Genomic DNA, 21,709 nt, shown 5'->3' with positions numbered 1-21,709 from the left:
TGTTCTAATTTGATACAGTGAACAGGGTACAGCAGTCCCAGCAGGTGACAGAGGTACAATATATGTGTGTGCACCATTCATAATCAGACATAGATAGATGGATGCACTACACAAAGCTTACTGCCTATACAAATTGCAGCTACTTTCACCAATTACCAATATTACCTATTCACACCAGCTGGGATCATACCCAGAGCATGCGATAAAGCTGCTGTTCGCACCAGGTAGAAGATAGTGGAATATGAGTCTAGGACAGTGGATTCCAAACTTTTTCAGCTCAAGGCACCCTTAGGGTCTCCAAAATTTTTTCAAGGCACCCCTAAGCCAAAATAATTACCAAGTAGTCCCCCCGTCTTGCTTACCACTGGTCCTGGCCAAGGCACCCCTGTGAGATCGCCTAGGCTCACAGTTTGGGAACCACTGGTCTAGGAGCAGAAAGCAGCAGAGTGGTCCTGGACACATTAGAAAATCCAACCGGATTGGTCACTTAGGGGTGGATCTTGTGCTCCTTGTTGCAAACTCAGGGGACAAAACCGTGAAAAAAATACACTTAGGAGTAGAATTAGTGGAACTTCTTAAAAGCAAAAGTGTTGCTCATAGCAACCAATAAGATTCTAGTCATCAATTATCGAACACATTCTAGAAAATGACAGCTAGAATCTGATTGGTTGCTATAGACAACTCCTCCACTTCTTCTTTTCTGATGTTTTACTAAATCTAGCCCTTAGCATCAGCAGTTTAACCTCTATAGAGAGTCCTGTCCATCATATCAGGAGATATTTGGTTGCCATACACCAGTGTTGGGCAAACTTTTTCAGGAGCGGGCCAAATAAAAAAGAAAAACTTTAGGCGGGCCAATATAATTTATTAAAAAACTCAAATATCGAAATATATAATACAAATTTTTGAATGGGACGGGAGGGTGTTATATAGCAGTGTTACCTCTATAAGTGCAGCGATCGTACAGACACAGCCCTTATTTCAGCAGGTTGTTGCAGATCCGTCTTTCTGGTGAGCCACTAACTGACAACACAGCAGCAAATCGAAATCCGCCTTAGTATATGGCACAGCCCATCTCTTCTCACATGACTTTCAGCCATTAGGGGGCGGGCAGGTGTTTGAGTGATTGACATACTAAGTGTCCTTTTAGGAAGGAGGATGAAGTGTAATGGAGGAAATAGCTGGGGAGGCATAAAAATGAAGGTTCTGACACACAGGGTCGGCCCTTATAATTTTATGCATATTTTAATGAGATTTTTTAAAATATTGGTGGGCCGGATAGAACCACTAAGTGGGCCGGATCTGGCCTGCGGGCCGTAGTTTGCCCATCACTGCCATACACCAATGTAGTCACTTATTTTACTGCACTGTGGAAGGTGTTAGTGCTATATAAATAGAAGTTACAAATAAGAATGTCAATCACTTCTGTGGGTAGATCGATTCCCATCCATCTGCTGTAACTGTGCATATTGTGTGCGATACCAGCACAGGGTTTCCCTTCTTATTACCTAATCTCATTTTAATAAGAGAAATAGTTCAGACGTTCAGATTTGCTGCTTAATTAGCTGTATTTGTTACTCTGAGCTTGTACATTAAATCAAACCTTGTTGGTGCTCACAACTGAACAGTGTAACATGGATCCCTCCATGCATTGCAGAGCAATTTATTTTCTGTCTACAAAAATACAATTCTGTATACAGTTCCAGATGTTGCCAGCCTGCGTTCCTCTATTTCACTTGTCAGACGCTCTTCTATGGCTGATTTGTTGTTTATTTTAAATGTCTCCTTTAATTGGTTCGTCAGTCTACTTTTTCCCCATCCGGTAGCTATAATTTATTACATTAAGTACATCTAGCTGAATGGTTACTTTGTAAACATTTTAAAACCAATTGCCAGCAACAGTCAACAAAGTTGAAACACTTAAATATTGCGCGCTTTCCCCACCAGCAGCTATAATTGGTATTCCGCTACCTTGTATGTCAATTGTTTCCCCACAACTTTTAGATTGCAAGCTCACTTGGTCAGGACCATCTGTACCTTGTGCCTTATATCATTGTAGGTCATTTATTTGTTCCATCAAAGTACTGCGCTGTGTAATATGTCTGCGCTTTATGGAAGGATAATAATAATAATAGAGATTTGATACATTCTAACCAGTATTTCTTCTTTAATTTTCTGGAGAAAAAAATGGTTCCCAAACACCTTTAAATAACATCTTCCTCCATAAAATGTGTGCCGTATATTACACCCACATGAAAAATGAGATTTTCTGTTGCGGGACGAAATATTTTACTAAAGTACATATTTTCTTTGTATACTTTATTTATATTAGTAAGGAGGAGTCTTGATTCTCTACTTTGCCTGTTTGCCATTGTGGTCGTTGACTAAGCTAGAATGTTTGGAACACAGGTGACTGTGAAGTCCACAAGAAGTAAATCTCTTATGACTGCAGTAGACAAGCGGGTGAGTTCCTGTTTCTTATGGCCTGATAAGTGGCTATACGGCTAGCCGCTCCTCTTGAAACCACCCCGTGTTGGAGCAGCTGAGCTTGACGTTCTCGACTCTCTTCCAGCTCCTTCCAGTGCTTCTCTTCAAATGAGTTCTGTAAGGAAGAGGAACCCACATATATGAAAATACTTCTAAGAAATGTAGATTCTCCAGAACAATCACAACAGGGTTCTCTCAATTAAATTATCAAGCAGTTACATATTTAAGGGACCACTAAGCATAAAATACAGCCATACACATAGAAAGTTAATAATGACATTCACAAAGAAGTTCATGTACCAGGACCCGAAATCCCAATTGGCGGCCCTGAATGTGGGGGACATATTTTCCAACCCTAGAGCTACTTGTTGCCCATCACTGGTATACACAAAACGTGGCCTGCGATTTAACCACTTTTGTTTCAGAGGACAAGCAAATATTAAAGAACTCAATCATTCACAGCTCAGCAGTGTCTCAGCAATATCAGACTTCACCTTTGTGGTATAAATATATTACCCGTAATATTATTTGTTCTTTTCAGACCAGGACCTGACAAGTTTATTTACCTTAGAAACTTTGGCAATATTTCGCTGGGGGTTTAGCTTTAAGGCCTCGGCCTGTGTTCTGCGTTCAGACACTTTCTCCTCGAGTTTTTTCTGCAATTCTATGACACGATCATCATTTGCTACAGCAGCTTTTCCAAACTGAGATTTCGCTTTTTTCTCATCCAGCCTGTCAGAAAGATAAATGAAATAAACAGGTCTATCCTATATTTTTTAATAAAAAAAAAGAAAAGTAAAAAGTATCTGTTTTCTCCTAATAAAGTCAGGGTGTTTTAATCAGGTGAGAGCACACAAACGGTATTGCATTTTAGGCCGTCACTTGAGTGATTCATTGTTACACTTAACATAGAGTTTAGTTGACTCTGCAGCTTTGAGTTAACGCAGCAGTTGAAGTGGAAAATTAAATTGCCTGCTTGTGGAAATGAACATTTCGCAAAGAACAAGGATTCTAACACTTCCCTTAAATCTGCTTGGAAAATAATTGTTAAAGTCTGTATTTCTTTATACAACAGAGTCTGGTGACCTCAGAACTCACCCCCAACATCTCTTCATTCATGATAAGAAGTACAGGTCACAGGCCTGGGCATTGGTGCTGATGGACAGCAAATTAAGACAGTAAAAAAAAAACTACCAGGTAGGAACAAACAAGCTGATGCTAATAGGGAGGAAGGTATGAACAAACATTGCCAGATGGCAAGCAAGGAGCAAACGCTGCCAGATGGGACGGAAGGAGCAAACGCTGCCAGATGGGAAAGAAGGAGCAACCGCTGCCAGATGGGAAGGAAGGAGCAAACGCTGCCAGATGGGAAGGAAGGAGCAACCGCTGCCAGATGGGAAGGAAGGAGCAAACGCTGCCAGATGGGACGGAAGGAGCAACCGCTGCCAGATGGGAAGAAAGGAGCAACCACTGCCAGATGGGAAGAAAGGAGCAACCGCTGCCAGATGGGAAGAAAGGAGCAGCCGCTGCCAGATGGGAAGAAAGGAGCAGCCGCTGCCAGATGGGAAGAAAGGAGCAGCCGCTGCCAGATGGGAAGAAAGGAGCAGCTGCTGCCAGATGGGAAGGAAGGAGCAAACGCTGCCAGATAGGAAGGAAGGAGCAAACGCTGCCAGATGGGAAGGAAGGAGCAAAGGCTGCCAGATGGGAAGGAAGGAGCAACAACTGCCAGATGGGAAGGAAGGAGCAACCGCTGCCAGATGGGAAGGAAGGAGCAACCGCTGCCAGATGGGAAGGAAGGAGTAACCGCTGCCAGATGGGAAGGAAGGAGCAACCGCTGCCAGATGGGAAGGAAGGAGCAACCGCTGCCAGATGGGACGGAAGGAGCAACCGCTGCCAGATGGGACGGAAGGAGCAACTGCTGCCAGATGGGAAGGAAGGAGCAACCGCTGCCAGATGGGAAGGAAGGAGCAACCGCTGCCAGATGGGAAGGAAGGAGCAAACGCTGCCAGATGGGAAGGAAGGAGCAAACGCTGCCAGATGGGAAGGAAGGAGCAACAACTGCCAGATGGGAAGGAAGGAGCAACCGCTGCCAGATGGGAAGGAAGGAGCAACCGCTGCCAGATGGGAAGGAAGGAGCAACCGCTGCCAGATGGGAAGGAAGGAGCAAACGCTGCCAGATGGGACGGAAGGAGCAACCGCTGCCAGATGGGACGGAAGGAGCAACCGCTGCCAGATGGGACGGAAGGAGCAACCGCTGCCAGATGGGACGGAAGGAGCAACCGCTGCCAGATGGGAAGAAAGGAGCAACCGCTGCCAGATGGGAAGAAAGGAGCAACCGCTGCCAGATGGGAAGAAAGGAGCAACCGCTGCCAGATGGGAAGAAAGGAGCAGCCGCTGCCAGATGGGAAGACAGGAGCAGCCGCTGCCAGATAGGAAGGAAGGAGCAAACGCTGCCAGATAGGAAGGAAGGAGCAAAGGCTGCCAGATGGGAAGGAAGGAGCAAAGGCTGCCAGATGGGAAGGAAGGAGCAACCGCTGCCAGATGGGAAGGAAAGAGCAAACGCTGCCAGATGGGAAGGAAGGAGCAAACGCTGCCAGATGGGACAGAAGGAGCAAACGCTGCCAGATGGGAAGGAAGGAGCAAACGCTGCCAGATGGGACAGAAGGAGCAACCGCTGCCAGATAGGAAAGAAAGAGCAAACGCTGCCAGATAGGAAGGAAAGAGCAAACGCTGCCAGATGGGAGGAAGGAGCAAAGGCTGCCAGATGGGAAGGAAGGAGCAAAGGCTGCCAGATGGGAAGGAAGGAGCAAAGGCTGCCAGATGGGAAGGAAGGAGCAAAGGCTGCCAGATGGGAAGGAAGGAGCAACCGCTGCCAGATGGGAAGGAAAGAGCAAACGCTGCCAGATGGGAAGGAAGGAGCAAACGCTGCCAGATGGGACAGAAGGAGCAACCGCTGCCAGATGGGAAGGAAGGAGCAACCGCTGCCAGATAGGAAAGAAAGAGCAAACGCTGCCAGATAGGAAGGAAAGAGCAAACGCTGCCAGATGGGAAGAAAGGAGCAACCGCTGCCAGATGGGAAGAAAGGAGCAACCGCTGCCAGATGGGAAGAAAGGAGCAACCGCTGCCAGATGGGAAGAAAGGAGCAGCCGCTGCCAGATAGGAAGGAAGGAGCAAACGCTGCCAGAAGGGAGGAAGGAGCAAACGCTGCCAGATGGGAAGGAAGGAGCAAAGGCTGCCAGATGGGAAGGAAGGAGCAACCGCTGCCAGATGGGAAGGAAAGAGCAAACGCTGCCAGATGGGAAGGAAGGAGCAAACGCTGCCAGATGGGACAGAAGGAGCAACCGCTGCCAGATGGGAAGGAAGGAGCAACCGCTGCCAGATAGGAAAGAAAGAGCAAACGCTGCCAGATAGGAAGGAAAGAGCAAACGCTGCCAGATGGGAGGAAGGAGCAAAGGCTGCCAGATGGGAAGGAAGGAGCAAAGGCTGCCAGATGGGAAGGAAGGAGCAAAGGCTGCCAGATGGGAAGGAAGGAGCAACCGCTGCCAGATGGGAAGGAAAGAGCAAACGCTGCCAGATGGGACGGAAGGAGCAAACGCTGCCAGATGGGACGGAAGGAGCAAATGCTGCCAGATGGGGAGGAAGGAGCAACCGCTGCCAGATGGGAAGGAAGGAGCAAACGCTGCCAGATGGGAAGGAAAGAGCAAACGCTGCCAGATGGGAAGGAAGGAGCAAACGCTGCCAGATGGGAACAAAGGCCCAAGCCCTGCCAGATGGAAAGAAATAAGCAAGCCCTGCCAGATGGGAAGAAATGAGAAAGCCCTGCCAGATGGGAAGAAATGAGAAAGCCCTGCCAGATGGGAAGAAATGAGAAAGCCCTGCCAGATAGGAAGTAAAGAGCAAGCCCTGCCAGATTTGAAGGAAGGCATGAGCAGACTCACACACAGATGCTGCCAGGCAGGGAGGAATAAGCAGCCACTACCAGACGGGGAAGAAAGAGCAGGTGCAGCCAAGCCAGAAGGATTGCAGATTAGGAAGAAAGGTCCCCTGAAATCTCAGTAATATCCGGATTATTTACAGTATGCCCAAAAATATACGTACAAGACCTTGAATATTTGCAAACTCCTTTAGAGCTTCCATTTTTCAATATATGTCAGTGGTCAGCTCCTTTGGCATCCGAACAGTTAGTGATATCCACAGTGTACCCTTTTTTTGTTTTTGTTTTTCGTTTTAAAGTTGCGCATATACAGGACCCAGGTGTTTTTCATGCATTCAGCAGACTTCATAGAATCCAAGGGAGCATTTATAACAATCATTTGCATATTCAGTCATTTGCCAAATACTGTACATGCAGACTCTGCTATAAAGCAGGTTGTGCAGGAAATAGTAGGCAGAGCTTATCTGCTGGACAGCATGGTGACACTTAGTATGTAGGTAGCACTTGCAACAAGAAAGCTGCCACTAATGGGGTACTTGTCCTATAACAAGCTGGACATGGTGTACAAAAAACACAAGGTGCTATTTGAGGGACTTTTTTAAAAACCAGTCCGTGCAGTTTTTATAGGACATTTTAGCCAATTTTTTTTGTTGAACTGTTTTCGTGTATCCCTTTTTAGAACTATAGAGTCCTATTGAATGCTTGAAAAGTGCAACGTGAATCGTGTTACCATGACCCCCATTGCGATGACATGAATCACATCGTTGTGCAGTGGGAGACAGAATTGTGATGACACAAATCCCATTGCCACACCCCTGCACTTGTTCCTTGGACCTTCATTCATCATCAAAATCATCATACCGACATGACATACATGAAAAGAGGACCCTAACAACAGGTACACAGGGCCGTCTTTCCCATTGGGCACAATGGGCAGGTGCCCGGGGGCCCTGCAGCCCAGGGGGGCCCGTCGGAGGCAGCAAAAAAAAAAAAAAAAACCTGGAAAAAAAAAAAGACAATACTTACCTTGCGGTCAGCTGGCGATCCGGCTCCCTCCCTGGTCTCCTCCTCCGTCGCGCTCGCAGTGCATGTCGGGAGTGACGTCATCACGCCCGCCCGACATCCATTGCGGAGCGCGACGGAGGAGGAGACCAAGGAGGAAGCAATTATATGTTATAATAATCCTATGTTGTGACCAGGGCCCTCTTAAGAACATCTTGGGCCCCCGGGCACAGCATTGCACCGGGGCCCCTATATATACAAAAAAAATGATTATATATATGGGCACTGCAGCCCAGGGGGGCCCGTCGGAGGCAGCAAAAAAAAAAAAAAAAAACCTGGAAAAAAAAAAAGACAATACTTACCTTGCGGTCAGCTGGCGATTCGGCTCCCTCCATGGTCTCCTCCTCCGTCTATCTCCGCAATGGATGTTGGGCGGGCGTGATGATGTGATCACGCCCGACATGCACTGTGAGCGCCGCACAGAGGAGGAGACCATGGAGGGAGCCGGATCGCCAATTGACCGCAAAGTAAGTATTTTCTTCTTTTTCTTTTTTGCTGCCTCCGACGAGCCCCCTGGGCTGCAGGGCCCATATACATATAATCATTTTTTTTTTTGTATATATAGGGGCCCCGGTGCTGTGCCCGGGGGCCCAAAGAGGCCTTAAGAGGGCCCTGCAGGTACATGGGTAGAGCTGAGCTGAATAAAACAGCCCTGGCTTGTAAAGGCAAGTTTGCCTTTACAAGCCAGCGCGCTTTAAATGTTAGCTGTCAACTCGCCGATTTCCGGCGAGTTGAAAAAAACGGACTGTATTTTTTATTCAGCTCAGCTCTACCCATGTACCTGAGGTACATGGGTAGAGCGGAGCTGAATAAAAAATACAATTTAAGGTAGTAAAGGAAGGAGTAGAGAATAGAAGTAGAGAACAGGAGTAGAGAATAATAATAATAGTAATAGGAGTAGAGAATGCAACAGAGTAGAGGATGGAGAAGAAGGTGGGACATGGGAGGTAGGCTAACAAGGTAAGGCGTGGAAGATATGAAGTTTCAGGACAGGGGTTACAGAGAAAAGGGAAGCTTGGGGGAAGCATATTGGACTGAATGAGATCTTCAGCTGTATGAAGTGGAGAACAGACTGTTCATCGGGTCCAAGGAGCGGCAGTGAGATGAGACACCGGAGATGGGACATTGGAGCAAGTGAGGCAAACCACAGCTGATGGAGATGTTGTTGAAGAGCTGCAGGACAGTTCGATGAGGAAATGGTAGTGGCACAGGGGGTGTGTGCCTATGAATTGACGCTAAAGTAGCAGGAGGGTGGATTAAAGAGAAGCTGGCAGGTTACAGGTTTGGGCACCGGGCTGGGGACCAGGGGGTAAATGTATCAAGGTGAGAGTTTTCCAGCGGGTTTGAAAAACCAATCAGATTCTAGCTATCTTTTATTTAGTACATTCTACAAAATGATAACTAGAATCTGATTAGTTGCTATAGGCAACATCTCCTCTTTTCAAACCCGCCGGAAAACTCTCAGCTTGATACATTTACCCCCAGGTCTTGGTTGGAGTCATGAAGGAACCATTTGGGTAGAATGTGTAGCGAGAGGGATCAGCCGAGAAGTGGAGAACAGAAATGGGACTCAGGAATCTGGTAGTGGAAGTGCGGATGTGCGCCTCTATATGTAGGCCTCCTCCTAAGAGGCCTATCTGCTGCTGCTTCCTACTCTACATAGAACGTAAGGTGCGATAACATGCCCTTACTGTACTCAGGCTGTACTAGCTTGCCCCTCCCCCCTCCACCTCTCTACAGGTAGAGATATACGTATCAGATTTCCTATATCTTACAATACATTTTATACTAAACGCCGGTCACTTATACTGCAGTCACTTTGAGAATATCCTCACATCTATCAATACAATGAAAACAAATGACTGAGGGGCAGGAGATATTGGGACAAACATCGATGAAATCCTAAATCTGACTGTCCCGCTCTATCCCGTCCCTCTGCCGCTCAGTAAATACAGGCAGCTGCTCCACGGAAGAAGTCACTGAACTGCATGTATTAGAGCAGCTGTACAGTGTCTGCATGTAAATTAGCTGTCTAGAAAATTAGCTAATTATGCTGCCACTGGTAGATAAATCAGGTAATGGGTTTATTTATTTTTTTGCTGAATATTTTAAAATTAGGAGCTTTTTAAAAAACCTTTTAACATAAGTAATGTGAATGGCAATTTACCACCTGAAGATTTGGGTCATTGGCAGCTTCTGATGTGCACAAGATAATTACATATATTTCATTATTGCTTTACGTTAAATAAAACATGAACTCGGTAAATAATCAACATCCACAAACACAGTATAATATATAACATCCATATTTATAGGTGTTTGGATCTGGCAGTGTACATATATTTTTCTATGCACCGGGTATTGCCCACATAAAGCTGTACAGCTTCTGCTGAACTACAACTCACAGCAAGTTCTCTCAAACACGCCACAGAGATCTGCTATTGGCTTGCTAAGAATGCTGCAGCACAGTGGAGCCAGGAAAGCAGAGACTTACTAAACTACAGGTTTGAAAAAGTGGAGATGTTGCCTATAGCAACCAATCAGATTCTAGCTGTCATTTTGTAGAATGTACTAAATAAATGATAGCTAGAATCTGATTGGTTGCTATAGGCAACATCTCCACTTTTGCAAACTCGCAGTTTAGTAAATATATCCCCCAAGTGGGGATGCTGACAGCAACAGATTAAGGGCCACATGGGCCTCGAGCTGAAAATAATGAAAAATGTTGTCTATTGTGAACAGCACCAGCCGGAGGGGTTGTGTCCAGCATCATGGCGGCTATGGGTAGCACCTCCCGCCATCCACCTCCATCTGCCTCTTCTCTTCTCTGAAGAGTGGCAAACTTCCTCTAGTTCCTGGCTGAGCAGGACAGTCCGAAAAAATAGGGATTACACTGATGGAATCAGGACAGTTTAGAGGTAAAGTTATGTTATATTACTGACCATGAATAACAGATAGGGCCGGATTAACCATAGGGCTAACTGGGCTACAGCCCAGGGGCCTATGGCATCCAGGGGGCCCTTGAAAGTGCTCAGCAGCAGTACTGATCAGTCGGGTGCTGCTGGGGGGAATAGGGGGGGGGTGGGGTAGGCAGCTCGGATCACGGGGGGGGGGCCCTCACGGGGGAATGGAGGCCCCCTTAGCCCAGGGGCCTCCATTCCCTTAATCCGGCACTGATAACAGATATAAATATAATGCATGTAAATATAAATGGATGCATATAAATGGTATCAATAAATATTTACAGGCGACTGCATATAAAAATGGTATTAATCAAATTAGTGAGGAGTAAATTATATCAATATACCCAGGGGCAGGCAGGGCTGGGTGCAGGGGGGCATCTGCCCCCCATCTGGTTCCATAGTGGGCTACCTTGGGTTGGGTCACTGGGCCACCTGCATTTTTTTCCCTTAAAATATTCCCAATAGGCTGCTACTGGCACCTCAGTTACAGCGCGGCTGGGGCGGTACATACTCAGGAACTACATGGATAAGGCTGAGCATCAAAGGAGGGTGTGCTAAGCCTTAATTTCTAGGAGCTCAGCACATGTAGTTACTGAGTGCCAGGGGGGTGCAGGGTATGTACCGCCCCAACTGCACAAAATTCAGGCTCCAACTATATGGAGCATGGGGAACGGCACTTGTAATTAGGAAGCCCAGCCACCAGAAAAACGGACCCAAACGGGACCTTTTCTGGCCTGTTAGTGGCCTCAGTTCACACTCTGGGCCTATCTGTGATGGTTGGCCTGGAGCTGTAGCTCCACTGTTACTCCGGTCTTGGATTCTGAAACCAGCCTATAACCTCCATGTGTTTGCTGATTGTCTGGAGGTTCTGTGGAAATTCTCAGCTAAAAGCAAACATGATTTTCGGTGTGTAAAATAGGCATGGCCCTTGTAGCCATGGGCATGGCTTGGGTGAATCAGGGTGTGGTCTGTTTTGTCTATTACCAATCAGGAGTGTTGGGAGGTATGAAACTATAATCAAACGCAATGTTCTGGACCTGTTAAAAGTCGCCATGCCCCATCTTGGTGGATAGCTGGCGCAGTACTACTTCACGGCTGCATACAGGATCAGAAGGGGATGCCCACTGAGTTTTGTTGCTCTTAGAGCTAAAGGAGACACGTGACACATGTGGTACCTGCACTCACCTGACTGTAGGCTAAGTGGTCATGGATTACTTTACCAGGTGTTATCATTTGGCACCATGAATCCTCAAGAGAGCCTTGAATGCAAAAGGAAGGCATAATAATTTGATAAACACTACTCAGCAGAAAATATGGCATGGCTGTACATGTAGGAACAATGGTAGATGCGGTGGTAATCTAAAATCCGATGCTGGCACCCCCAACAGGAGTCAGCACAACATGTTCAGCCTGAATATTGAGGAGCGCGACCTACTGTTCTTATCGACTGTCTATTTGTGGACACCAACAGTAATGTTTGCACACTTAAGGGGGCAGTTGGAAGAGGCGCCGCCTCTTCAATGTTATTAAGTAAGGCTTACATAATGTAGCCTTAATCTATTCTATAACTGCCCCTTTAAGTGTAGAAAGATTAGTGTCGGCGTCCACGTGGACGTCATTCTGTGGTGCAACCCTCTCCATTAATCGCATTCACTCACAGTCACTATAATAAACAGTCGATAAGAACAGTAGGTTTCGCTCCTCAATATTCGGACTGAACATGGCGTGCCGACTCCTGTCTGGGTTGCCAGCATCGCATTTCAGTACCCAACCCGGTAGATGCACTGCATCCGATGATCTAAGTGTATGTTACGTTGCATTACTAGAGCACCAGACCTGATCATTTACTCTCACAGCCCCACTTCACACTGTATCAGAGCTATTAGAGTCATAGGGGTCTATTTACTAAACTGCAGGTTTGAAAAAGTGGAGATGTTGTCTATAGCAACCAATCAGATTCTAGCTGTCATTTTGCAGAATGTACTAAATAAATGATAACTAGAATCTGATTGGTTGCTATAGGCAACACCTCCACTTTTTCAAACCTGCAGTTTTGTAAATATAACCCATAGGAAAACATATGCTTCATTAAAGTAACTTTTTACTGTTTTGTTTGTTTTTTGCTAATACGATATGTTCTCTTAAAAATGAACAGTTTTACATAAGGATATTTGCAATCTTGGCTTTACATCACATTTGTAAATCAACTAATAATACGGAAATTCCAGAAATTTGAAGATTTTACCAAAATTCAAACTCTGAAAATTTCTTTGGATTCATTATTAGACTAACCAGCTTTGCATCCTGATTTCCTGTTATTAATATTACCGTTAATATGTTATAATTTACAATGTGTACCTTGTACTTACGTTAGCATTCAGACATAATATTTGCACAATGGTGTACATCTGAATCTTGAAATATGGATTTAGTGCTTCCCTAATCACAGAACAGTAAATAAGCCTATTACAGTAATGTAAAAGTAGGGTACATTGATAAAAGCCAACAGAACTAGATATTTTTCCGTAAGGATCACCAAAATTGGGTTTCGTATAGTCTGGTACTTTGTGAATATAAAAGGCAGGGGCGGGCTGGGCCGCTCAGTCTAACCGCTGTTTGGGCTGAACATGGTGGGCTGGAATGGGGAGGGTAATGGGCTCATGCACGTAATCAATGTACAGTAATAGAGTCGTGCTGAAGCACGCGCAGCAAGTCTGATTCAAGCTTTGGCATCTCTCAGGTACGTGTATTTCTGTCATATCACTTGCACCAGCTACAGGTCGGGTGTAAGTGCCGATTACTAGTGATGACGGTCACATATGCGAGCTAGAACAAGTGTCTGCAATGCATTTTATGTACAGTAGATATACATAACATCTTCATAAATGTATTTTTATGGGGGAGTTGAATTTTTTTCCTGTGTATTCTTTTGGTACTTTATATTCTACATATGTATTGGATGTAACCTGCAGTGTCTTGTCTGTCAGAGCAGAGACCAAGACCCGTATTCAACAAGAGACGTATCTTCAGATCCGCTCCTTGTTGAATATAGACGTGCGTATACCTGATTTACATTTACTCAGGTGTTTACAGAAAGGTTACATTGTACTGTAGAGGATCAGAGATGATCATTTGAAGCTACAAATCGTTTCTTTGTAGAAGGACCTTTTACCAGTAAAGAGTTTAATTAGTTCCTGACCATAACTCTGAAGATGATTAACACTGCAGTGATACCCTTGTGACTCGAGAGATCTGTAGGACAATGAGCCGCATTCTGATGAATTACATGCTCCGGTGATCTTACAGCAAAATGTGGAGAACGTTATTACAGAAAACCCCAAAATAGAGATTAACTACACGTTCCTCGTAGGACAAGAAGACCGCACAAACATAAAGTACGTCTCTTTCACACAGCTTACATTATTACTGCAAAATTAACCCGTCTTACACGTACATACAGGACAGAACTACAAAATCCAGATCCAGTGTGAGTTCAACATGGCGGGTATTTCCTTTGTCTGAAATCCACCAGGACCTTATCGGGTTAATGGATGAAAATGGCACAACAATGTGACCACTAATGTCCCCTAATTCAACAATTAGGGGACACAAACACCCCGATAACATCCCACAGCCGAATCCAGGAATGAAAGTAACAATCTTTGTGGAGGAACTTCAGCCTCCAAATGATACATCTGATGATACGAGATGGATGTGTGGTTGTCTTACATAACTGTTCTATGGAAGCTTTGTTCTTTACAGTACATGAAGGTCCAAGTGCTATAGTTGAATAAGTCATTATTTGCAGAGGGTCGGCTATTTGTTACTCTGGGTCATTATAAAGAACTGCAAGGAACTCTGCCATGTCATTCCTTAATCCATTAAAACAAAACCTTGTCTTCTCCGGCACTTCACTGTGACGCGTGCGCGACTTAGATGAATGTTAATTTAAAGTGGCAATGTCTGGACCCTGAAACACTTAGCCTGCGGGGTCCAGACATTGCCGCTTTAAATAAACATTCATCTAATTCGCGCACACTTCACACTCAAGTGCCAGAGAACTGTCCATTCGGAATCACTGCCTGTCAGCCTGTGGTGCCATCGGACATCTGCATCTCCGACTTTCAAGCAAATCTGCTTGTATTTATTTCGTTTTTTGTGCAATCGGTTTTTTTTTTGTAGGGATGGTCATCGATAATCCGTACCTAACCCTTATTACTGACCTCAATAGCATTAACAGTCAATTATTGTCAAGTGACAAGAACACTGCTACCGCTCCTGTTTCTGTATGAGCAATGGTACTGGAGACTGGAGAGTGACAAGAACACTGCTACCCCTGTTTCTGTGTGAGCAATGGCACTGAGCAATGTCACTGGAGAATGGAGAGTGACAAGAACACTGCTACCCCTGTTTCTGTGTGAGCAATGGCACTGAGCAATGTCACTGGAGAATGGAGAGTGACAAGAACACTGCTACCCATGTTTCTGTGTGAGCAATGGCACTGAGCAATGTCACTGGAGACTGGAGAGTGACAAGAACACTGCTACCCATGTTTCTGTGTGAGCAATGGCACTGAGCAATGTCACTGGAGAATGGAGAGTGACAAGAACACTGCTACCCCTGTTTCTGTGTGAGCAATGGTACTGAGCAATGTCACTGGAGACTGGAAAGTGATAAGAACACTGCTACCTCTGTTTCTGTGTGAGCAATGACACTGAGCAATGTCACTGGAGAATGGAGAGTGACAAGAACACTGCTACCCCTGTTTCTGTGTGAGCAATGGTACTGAGCAATGTCACTGGAGACTGGAAAGTGATAAGAACACTGCTACCTCTGTTTCTGTGTGAGCAATGGCGCTGGATCTCCTGGGGAGGGAGGTACTTACGGAATCCAAAACATGCGAGATCCGACAACGCAACAATGACGTTTTGTCTCGATTCAGATCCGAGGACGCACGAAAGTACCGAGCCGGCTCGCGAGCCTATTTGGATCCCCTAAGTTGTGGTGGGTTCGGTTTTCAGAAAACCGAGCCCGAGCATCTCTAGATTAAACTAACATGTGTGACCAATACCTTGCTTCAGCTGACATGTCATATTGGACGCTGTAGGTTTAGTAATCATATGTTCTCTGGCATAACAGAAACCCATAAACAAACAATAAAAAAACAGACCCAGAATAAGACAGAAAAATAAATTAAAATTGGTTACTCTCAGAAGTAGGAAGTAAAACACACAGACAAATATAAATAAGATCAAGCCTTGCATGGGTTAAATACCAAAATCCGGTCATGTCAGGCAGTGGAGAGATCCTACATGAGAATCCACCAGAGGAGAGAGTTACTGTAACCTCTCCCCTACCATGCTCATTGTGTCACCAATAGTCCCGTAGCAGTCCATTACAGTGGAGATCCCAATACCCATTAATAGCAGCAATACACAAATATACATAATGAGAGAAAATAGGCTGCACCCCCAGCTTCTGTGAGGACACTATAAAAATCCACAACATATTATGGAGGGATGAAGTCCGTCTTAAAATGACAGTGCTCTGCATCTATAAAGGAAATTATACCCCGAAATATTATGTCCCCTGATTGCTCCCCAGTCCTCTGCAGTCCAATCCCTGCACCTTTTGCAGAATATCAGTCTGTACCTGAACTCACACCTGCCTGCTGCCATTCCTGAGCAAGCTCTGCACTAGTGGTGCCCCGATCCCACAGCTGAATCAGCTTTAGCAGATGGTCCTGCTCTTGCTGGACATTCTTGGGTGCACTCAGGGCCGGATTAAGGGGGGGGCACAGGGGGCATGTGCCCCGGGCCCCCCTCTCTCAGGGGGCCCCCCGGACTAGCTGTGGCTCTTTTTGCTGCCCCCAAATGTCAGTCTACAGGGGGCAGCACAGGGTTCCGTTTTTAAAGTGCTCTCTTGGCACTATAAGCACAGGTAAGCTTTTGCTTTTTTTTTTTTTTTGAGTGTTCTGGGCTTCCTTAGCTGCGTGTAGATGACAGTGTGAGGAGGAGCAGAGAAGAGCTGCCCTGCCTGTCTGTGGGGGATAAGGTAAGTTAAGATCTGCTGTGTGTGTGACTTTGTGTGTGTGTGTGTCTTTCTGTGTGTGTGACTGTGTGTGTGTTTGTGTGACTGTGTGTGTGTGTGAGACTTTCTGTGTGTGTGACTGTGTGTGTGTGTGTGTGAGACTTTCTGTGTGTGTGACTGTGTGTGTGTGAGACTTTCTGTGTGTGTGTGAGACTTTCTGTGTGTGTGACTTTCTGTGTGTGTGACTGTGTGTGTGTGAGACTTTCTGTGTGTGTGTGTGTGTGTGTGTTTGTGTGTGTGAGACTTTCTGTGTGTGTGACTGTGTGTATGAGACTTTCTGTGTGTGTGAAACTTTCTGTGTCTGTGTGTGTTTCAGCCAGAGGAGGAGGTGATTATGAAAATGAAGGGGATAATTATGGACAAGGAGAGGGGGTGATTTATGGACAAGAAGGGGGTGATTTATGGACAAGGAGGGGGGGTGATTTATGGACAAGGAGAGGGGGTGATTTATGGACAAGGAGAAGGGGTGATTTATGGACAAGGAGAGGGGGTGATTTATGGACAAGGAGAGGGGGTGATTATGGACAAGGAGGATGTGATTATACAAATAGAGGGGGTTGCAGAGTGACAACCCAGGAAGGGAAACCAACGCTGATGAGAAGGGGATTGAAGATGCTAAGTAGGTGGGGAATGAGGAGTGAGAGGGAAGATAGAGGATTAAGATGAAGAAGAGGATTGAGGAGTGGGATGTTGGGGATATAAATGGAGAACAGAGAAGTACGATGTGCTCAGACCTAGATTGTCTATTTATTGTGGACCCTCTCTCCATGCCCCAGGGAAGTAGCATTTCTAAAAGTGGGCATTATGGGAAAAATGACAAAATTATGGCCACTCATTCTGTTAGCTCTCCTAAAGAGGACATACACTTACTTTATATGGAAACGTATAATGTACAAAATGTAATATGCCTCCATGCTAGCTCTGTTGCCTTGCAATAAATCAGGCCTGCTAGTGCTTAGCTGGACTAGGCTGTTAGGGATAACCAATATATACTTACATATAGTAAGGTTATTTTGTTAATTATTTGTGGAGTGATTGTGAGGTATTTAATATGTGCTTGAGTTTGGGGAGAAGGAGTGCTATTTATTAAATGTGAATATGAATTATAAAATGTTGGCAATGGTTTTGAAAAATAGGTTTATTTATTACATGTAAATGCTATTCATTTACACCAGGCTGTTTGGTGGAGAGGGAAATAAGTTTATTAAATGTGTACGCTATTAATTTAATGTCGGGGCTGCTTGGGGAAAATAGTTCTATTATTAAAAGTGAATAGTATTAATTTAATTTAATTCCAAATTTGGGGCTGGTTGCAGGGAGGGAGGCCTAATTATTAAAGGTTGTGCTACTGATTTATTAACCGGACTCTTTGGGGACTCCTAAACTTTATGTACCTGTTTTTGTTTCAAAATAGGCCCCGACATTCCAGAATCTACACAAGCAGCAACTGAGCTTAAGACACCAGCAGCCACAGGTGGTGAAAGTGACAACAGCAGGTAGGAGAGAGCAGGGCCATCTTCCAACTGTTCTCAATATGGTGGGACTGTCCAGAATTTGGGTGACTGTCTCACTTAGTTAGGATTTGGTCTGACTACAAGGACAGTTGGGAGGTATGTCCTACTTCACACTGTTATTCTTGTGAAGGCAGAGTTGTGTGCATCTAACAGTAGTGCACATAGCATTGCCTGTTTATTTGTTTAAAATGAATATCATATTCGACAATATGGGGCCCCCCTGTCTTAAGTGCCCCGGGCCCCCCAGAACCTTAATCCAGCTCTGGGTGCACTGAAGCCTTCTTCACAATTATTGAACCTCTCTCCTTGAAGTTCGAGAGAATCACTGACCTGATGTCAACTGGTAGTTTTGTGTCAGGACTGAAATGCAGTGGAAATGTTGTTTTTGGGATAAAGTTCATTGTCATGTCAAAGAGGGACTTTGAAAATTAATTGCAATTCATCTGATCACTCTTCATGACATTGTGGAGTATATGCAAATTACCATCATAAAAACTGAGGCAGCAGACTTTGTAGAAAAAATAATATTTGTGTCATTCTCAAAACTTTTGCCCATGATTGTAGTTAGATCCCAGTAGACCCCTCGCTGGGCACATTACAGATGCACAGCCAACTCTGTGAAAACATAAGGCCAGCCATTTCCGTAATAACTGGATACATTTGATAACGTTCTCCAGGACCTGTGTCATTATGTGTAACCTCATTTTCAGGGTTACAGAATTTCTTAGATTATACAGAAAAACATTGTTATTGGAGAGAACGTAGTAATCCATGGTGGAGACTAGGTCAGGCCGTGGGCACAGCCATTGGCGGTTCAGGACCAGTACGAGACGCACCTCTACCTTTTATTACAGCTGTTAGAGGAGCAGATGGAGACCCAGCACCCTTAGTACACAAGACACTATAACGTGTAATAAATAAAACATAAATTCCCTCTGGATACAGATTAATTTTCTGACCATACCCCCAGTTTCTATTGACATGATATTACTGGTCATACTTGTATCTATTACTGCACTGTAACACTGGTAGACTGGCACTAACCTGAGAAGAGCAGCTTGTCCCAGGGCAGCTCTATGCAGAGAGATCTGCTCCAGTGTCTCCAGAAGGTGCTGCTGCTTAGACTGCTTCTCCTCAAGGATCTGGTCCCTCTTCTCCTCCTCCTCCTTTCTCTGGGCTTCCTTCACCAGAGCCAGCCGTTCATAGAGCTCCACTATGGACATCTCGCAGTTCAGTCCATATCCAGCAGTCTAAGGGGAACAGTAACCAGAGACTGTAACCATCCGTAGTCCTGAGAGTTCCAGCCATAATTCTATATACGACAGACGTTGATCAATCACAACTAGTGCGTTCTACAGAAGCTTCATACAGGCATGTTCAGAAGTATATACGTGCTTGTAGATTGTTAAAATCAATTCACTTCAGAGTTTAACCTCTACACCTACACGTCATAATCCAATTTTTCTGATGAGATATCTCTATACCCAGTGAAATGAAATGTTCTAGTTAGTATGTGGACTTAATACTGCAGCATGTAAAAGTCAGTAGTCATTTAACAAATACTGATCTTATCCCCTCCATGTCTGAAGTCACAATGAGGTCAGAGAAGATGACTTCACCGAGTTTACGAATGTACTTGTTTAATTGTACCTAACATTTCAAGGAAGTCTACACATAACACATTATGCCACATATAAGTGCACTCACTTGAGTTAAGTCCACAAACTTGTGTCTGATGAATGGCACCGACTCGATGGCTCGTATCTCACGGATCAGTTCAAATTTCCTCTTCAGCTCCTCCTCTGCCTCCTCCAGGGCTCGGCGTAACAGCTCCCGGCTCTCCTCTGTCACTTCTTGCACTATACGCCAAAAAAAGCAGATGATAATAAAACAAAGTGCTCTCCTAATGCCAAAGAATGAACGGGTAATTCACAAATGTGCAAATTTTGGATTCGCAGCACAAATACTGTTTTTTTTTCCCCCACTTGACACGCCATGTGTCTATTTTTGCACATATAGTCGCCTATTTCACAGTTGCATGCAACATCCAAGATGGCAATGTCTATGCAGGTTCAAAATGGAGCTCGTACTGATGGAAGAAGCTGAGAAGATGTATGTTTCTTACTAGGGGTGGAATAGCTGCAGTGCCGGATACTGTTCCCAAATGGAACTTCATGTTGATGCATGAGATATGCAAATGATCTTCAAGAGACAGAGAATACTCATCTAAAGGGGGCGTGTCCAGTTTACCAGCTGACTGTAGAGCATCATTATCCTACAAAGTGACGTTACACATTCTTGGAGATGAAAACGCATTCATGTATTTAAAATAAAAATAAAAATGTATGAATGTGGCAATGATGAAGAAAAAGACCACGGGCTCATATTCTCATAACATTAGAACTTATTGACTCTAACAAGCCACAGTGGATGTACCTATTTGCTGTTTGTATTTCTGGAGTCTCAGCCTCGCTTGTTTAGTATTCTTGTGTCCCTCCGCCACTTGCTCTACCAGGTCTCTCATCTCCTTCTCTTCCCGGAGACGTTTCTCCGCGTATTGGCGCATGAGCTTCTCAGTCTACAGAATAAACAGCTGGATGAGAGTACAATAAAGAGAAATAGCATATTTCAACTAGACTCACCGTCTACACCAGCGGTTCCCAAGGTGTGCGCCGCAACTCCCTGGTGTGCCGCGGCTCTGTCACAGGTGTGCCGTGGGCAAAAAGAAAATACTTACTAATCCGGCGGTGCCCTGGACCCGGCAGTGTAATGGTTAAGGGGCACAGTGTGATGGTGAAGGGGCAGTGTGTGAGTGTGAAGGGGCACAGTGTGAGTGTGAATGGGGCACAGTGTGAGCGTGAAGGGGCACAGTGTGAGCGTGAAGGGGCACAGTGTGAGCGTGAAGGGGCACAGCGTGAGCGTGAAGGGGCACAGCATGAGGGGGCACAGCGTGAGGGTGAAGGGGCACAGCATGAGGGTGAAGGGGCACAGCGTGAGCGTGAATGGGGCACAAAGTGATGGTGAAGGGGCACAGTGTGATGATTTTTGTACATATTGTTGTTTTATTTTATTTGATCTGACCTAATTATTACTTTATATTTATAAAACAGGACTGCTCGGTAATTATTTTGGAGGGGTGCCTTGAAAACATTATGGAGACCCTAAGGGTGCTACGAACGGAAAAAGTTTGTGAGCCACTGGTCTACACACAACAGAGGAAGCCATTTTGAGGCTGAACTAATATTTATGAAGCCAGTTACTGCACTGAAAACTAATGTCATCATTGAGGCATTGTCACTCACCGGACCGTGAGTGCCTCTTCCCGGACATTTGGGAGCCGTGGCCGTCCACCATCCTGAGGGTCTGCGCATGCGCAGCCCTTTTCTATACTTCAGTGTATACCCCTTTAACTTAATTGGCAGATCAGGCAACACTCCCTATATTAAGCACCTGTGGTCAGCACCACGTGGCCTGATCTTGGAGTCTCATTCCTCATGAGTCTCTGAAGGTGTTCCTGTATTACTTGTGTATTCAGCGCTGCTGATTCCTGTGGTTTCCTAACCACTTCTATTTCTGTGGTTCCATACCACTTCTACCATCAACTCTATCATCATTACTGTTTGCTCATTGCTATCCGCTGCCTCCGTGCACTCCAGCTT

At 45.2% G+C, this 21,709-nt stretch overlaps 1 protein-coding gene across 2 annotated transcripts in view; it reads right to left on the bottom strand.

The window, feature by feature from the left end:
* Positions 1 to 2,302: 2,302 nt before the first annotated feature.
* The window catches only part of CFAP99 (cilia and flagella associated protein 99), a 106,439-nt gene continuing 87,032 nt past the window's right edge, over positions 2,303 to 21,709 (bottom strand). For both annotated transcript variants that reach the window (XM_075194223.1, XM_075194237.1), the window contains 5 exons: positions 20,487 to 20,628; positions 19,758 to 19,909; positions 19,095 to 19,300; positions 3,054 to 3,219; positions 2,303 to 2,602 (listed from right to left, as the gene is read on the bottom strand). In XM_075194223.1, the coding sequence (XP_075050324.1) occupies positions 2,441 to 2,602; positions 3,054 to 3,219; positions 19,095 to 19,300; positions 19,758 to 19,909; positions 20,487 to 20,628 (828 nt within the window). In that variant the 3' untranslated portion in view covers positions 2,303 to 2,440. The remainder of the gene's footprint in view (positions 2,603 to 3,053; positions 3,220 to 19,094; positions 19,301 to 19,757; positions 19,910 to 20,486; positions 20,629 to 21,709) is intronic.

The sequence above is a fragment of the Mixophyes fleayi genome, chromosome 1, assembly GCF_038048845.1.
Source record: "Mixophyes fleayi isolate aMixFle1 chromosome 1, aMixFle1.hap1, whole genome shotgun sequence".
NCBI classification, from domain to species: domain Eukaryota; kingdom Metazoa; phylum Chordata; class Amphibia; order Anura; family Limnodynastidae; genus Mixophyes; species Mixophyes fleayi.
Note: the sequence above shows the minus strand (reverse complement) of the source record. Positions and strands in the feature narration are given on the sequence as shown.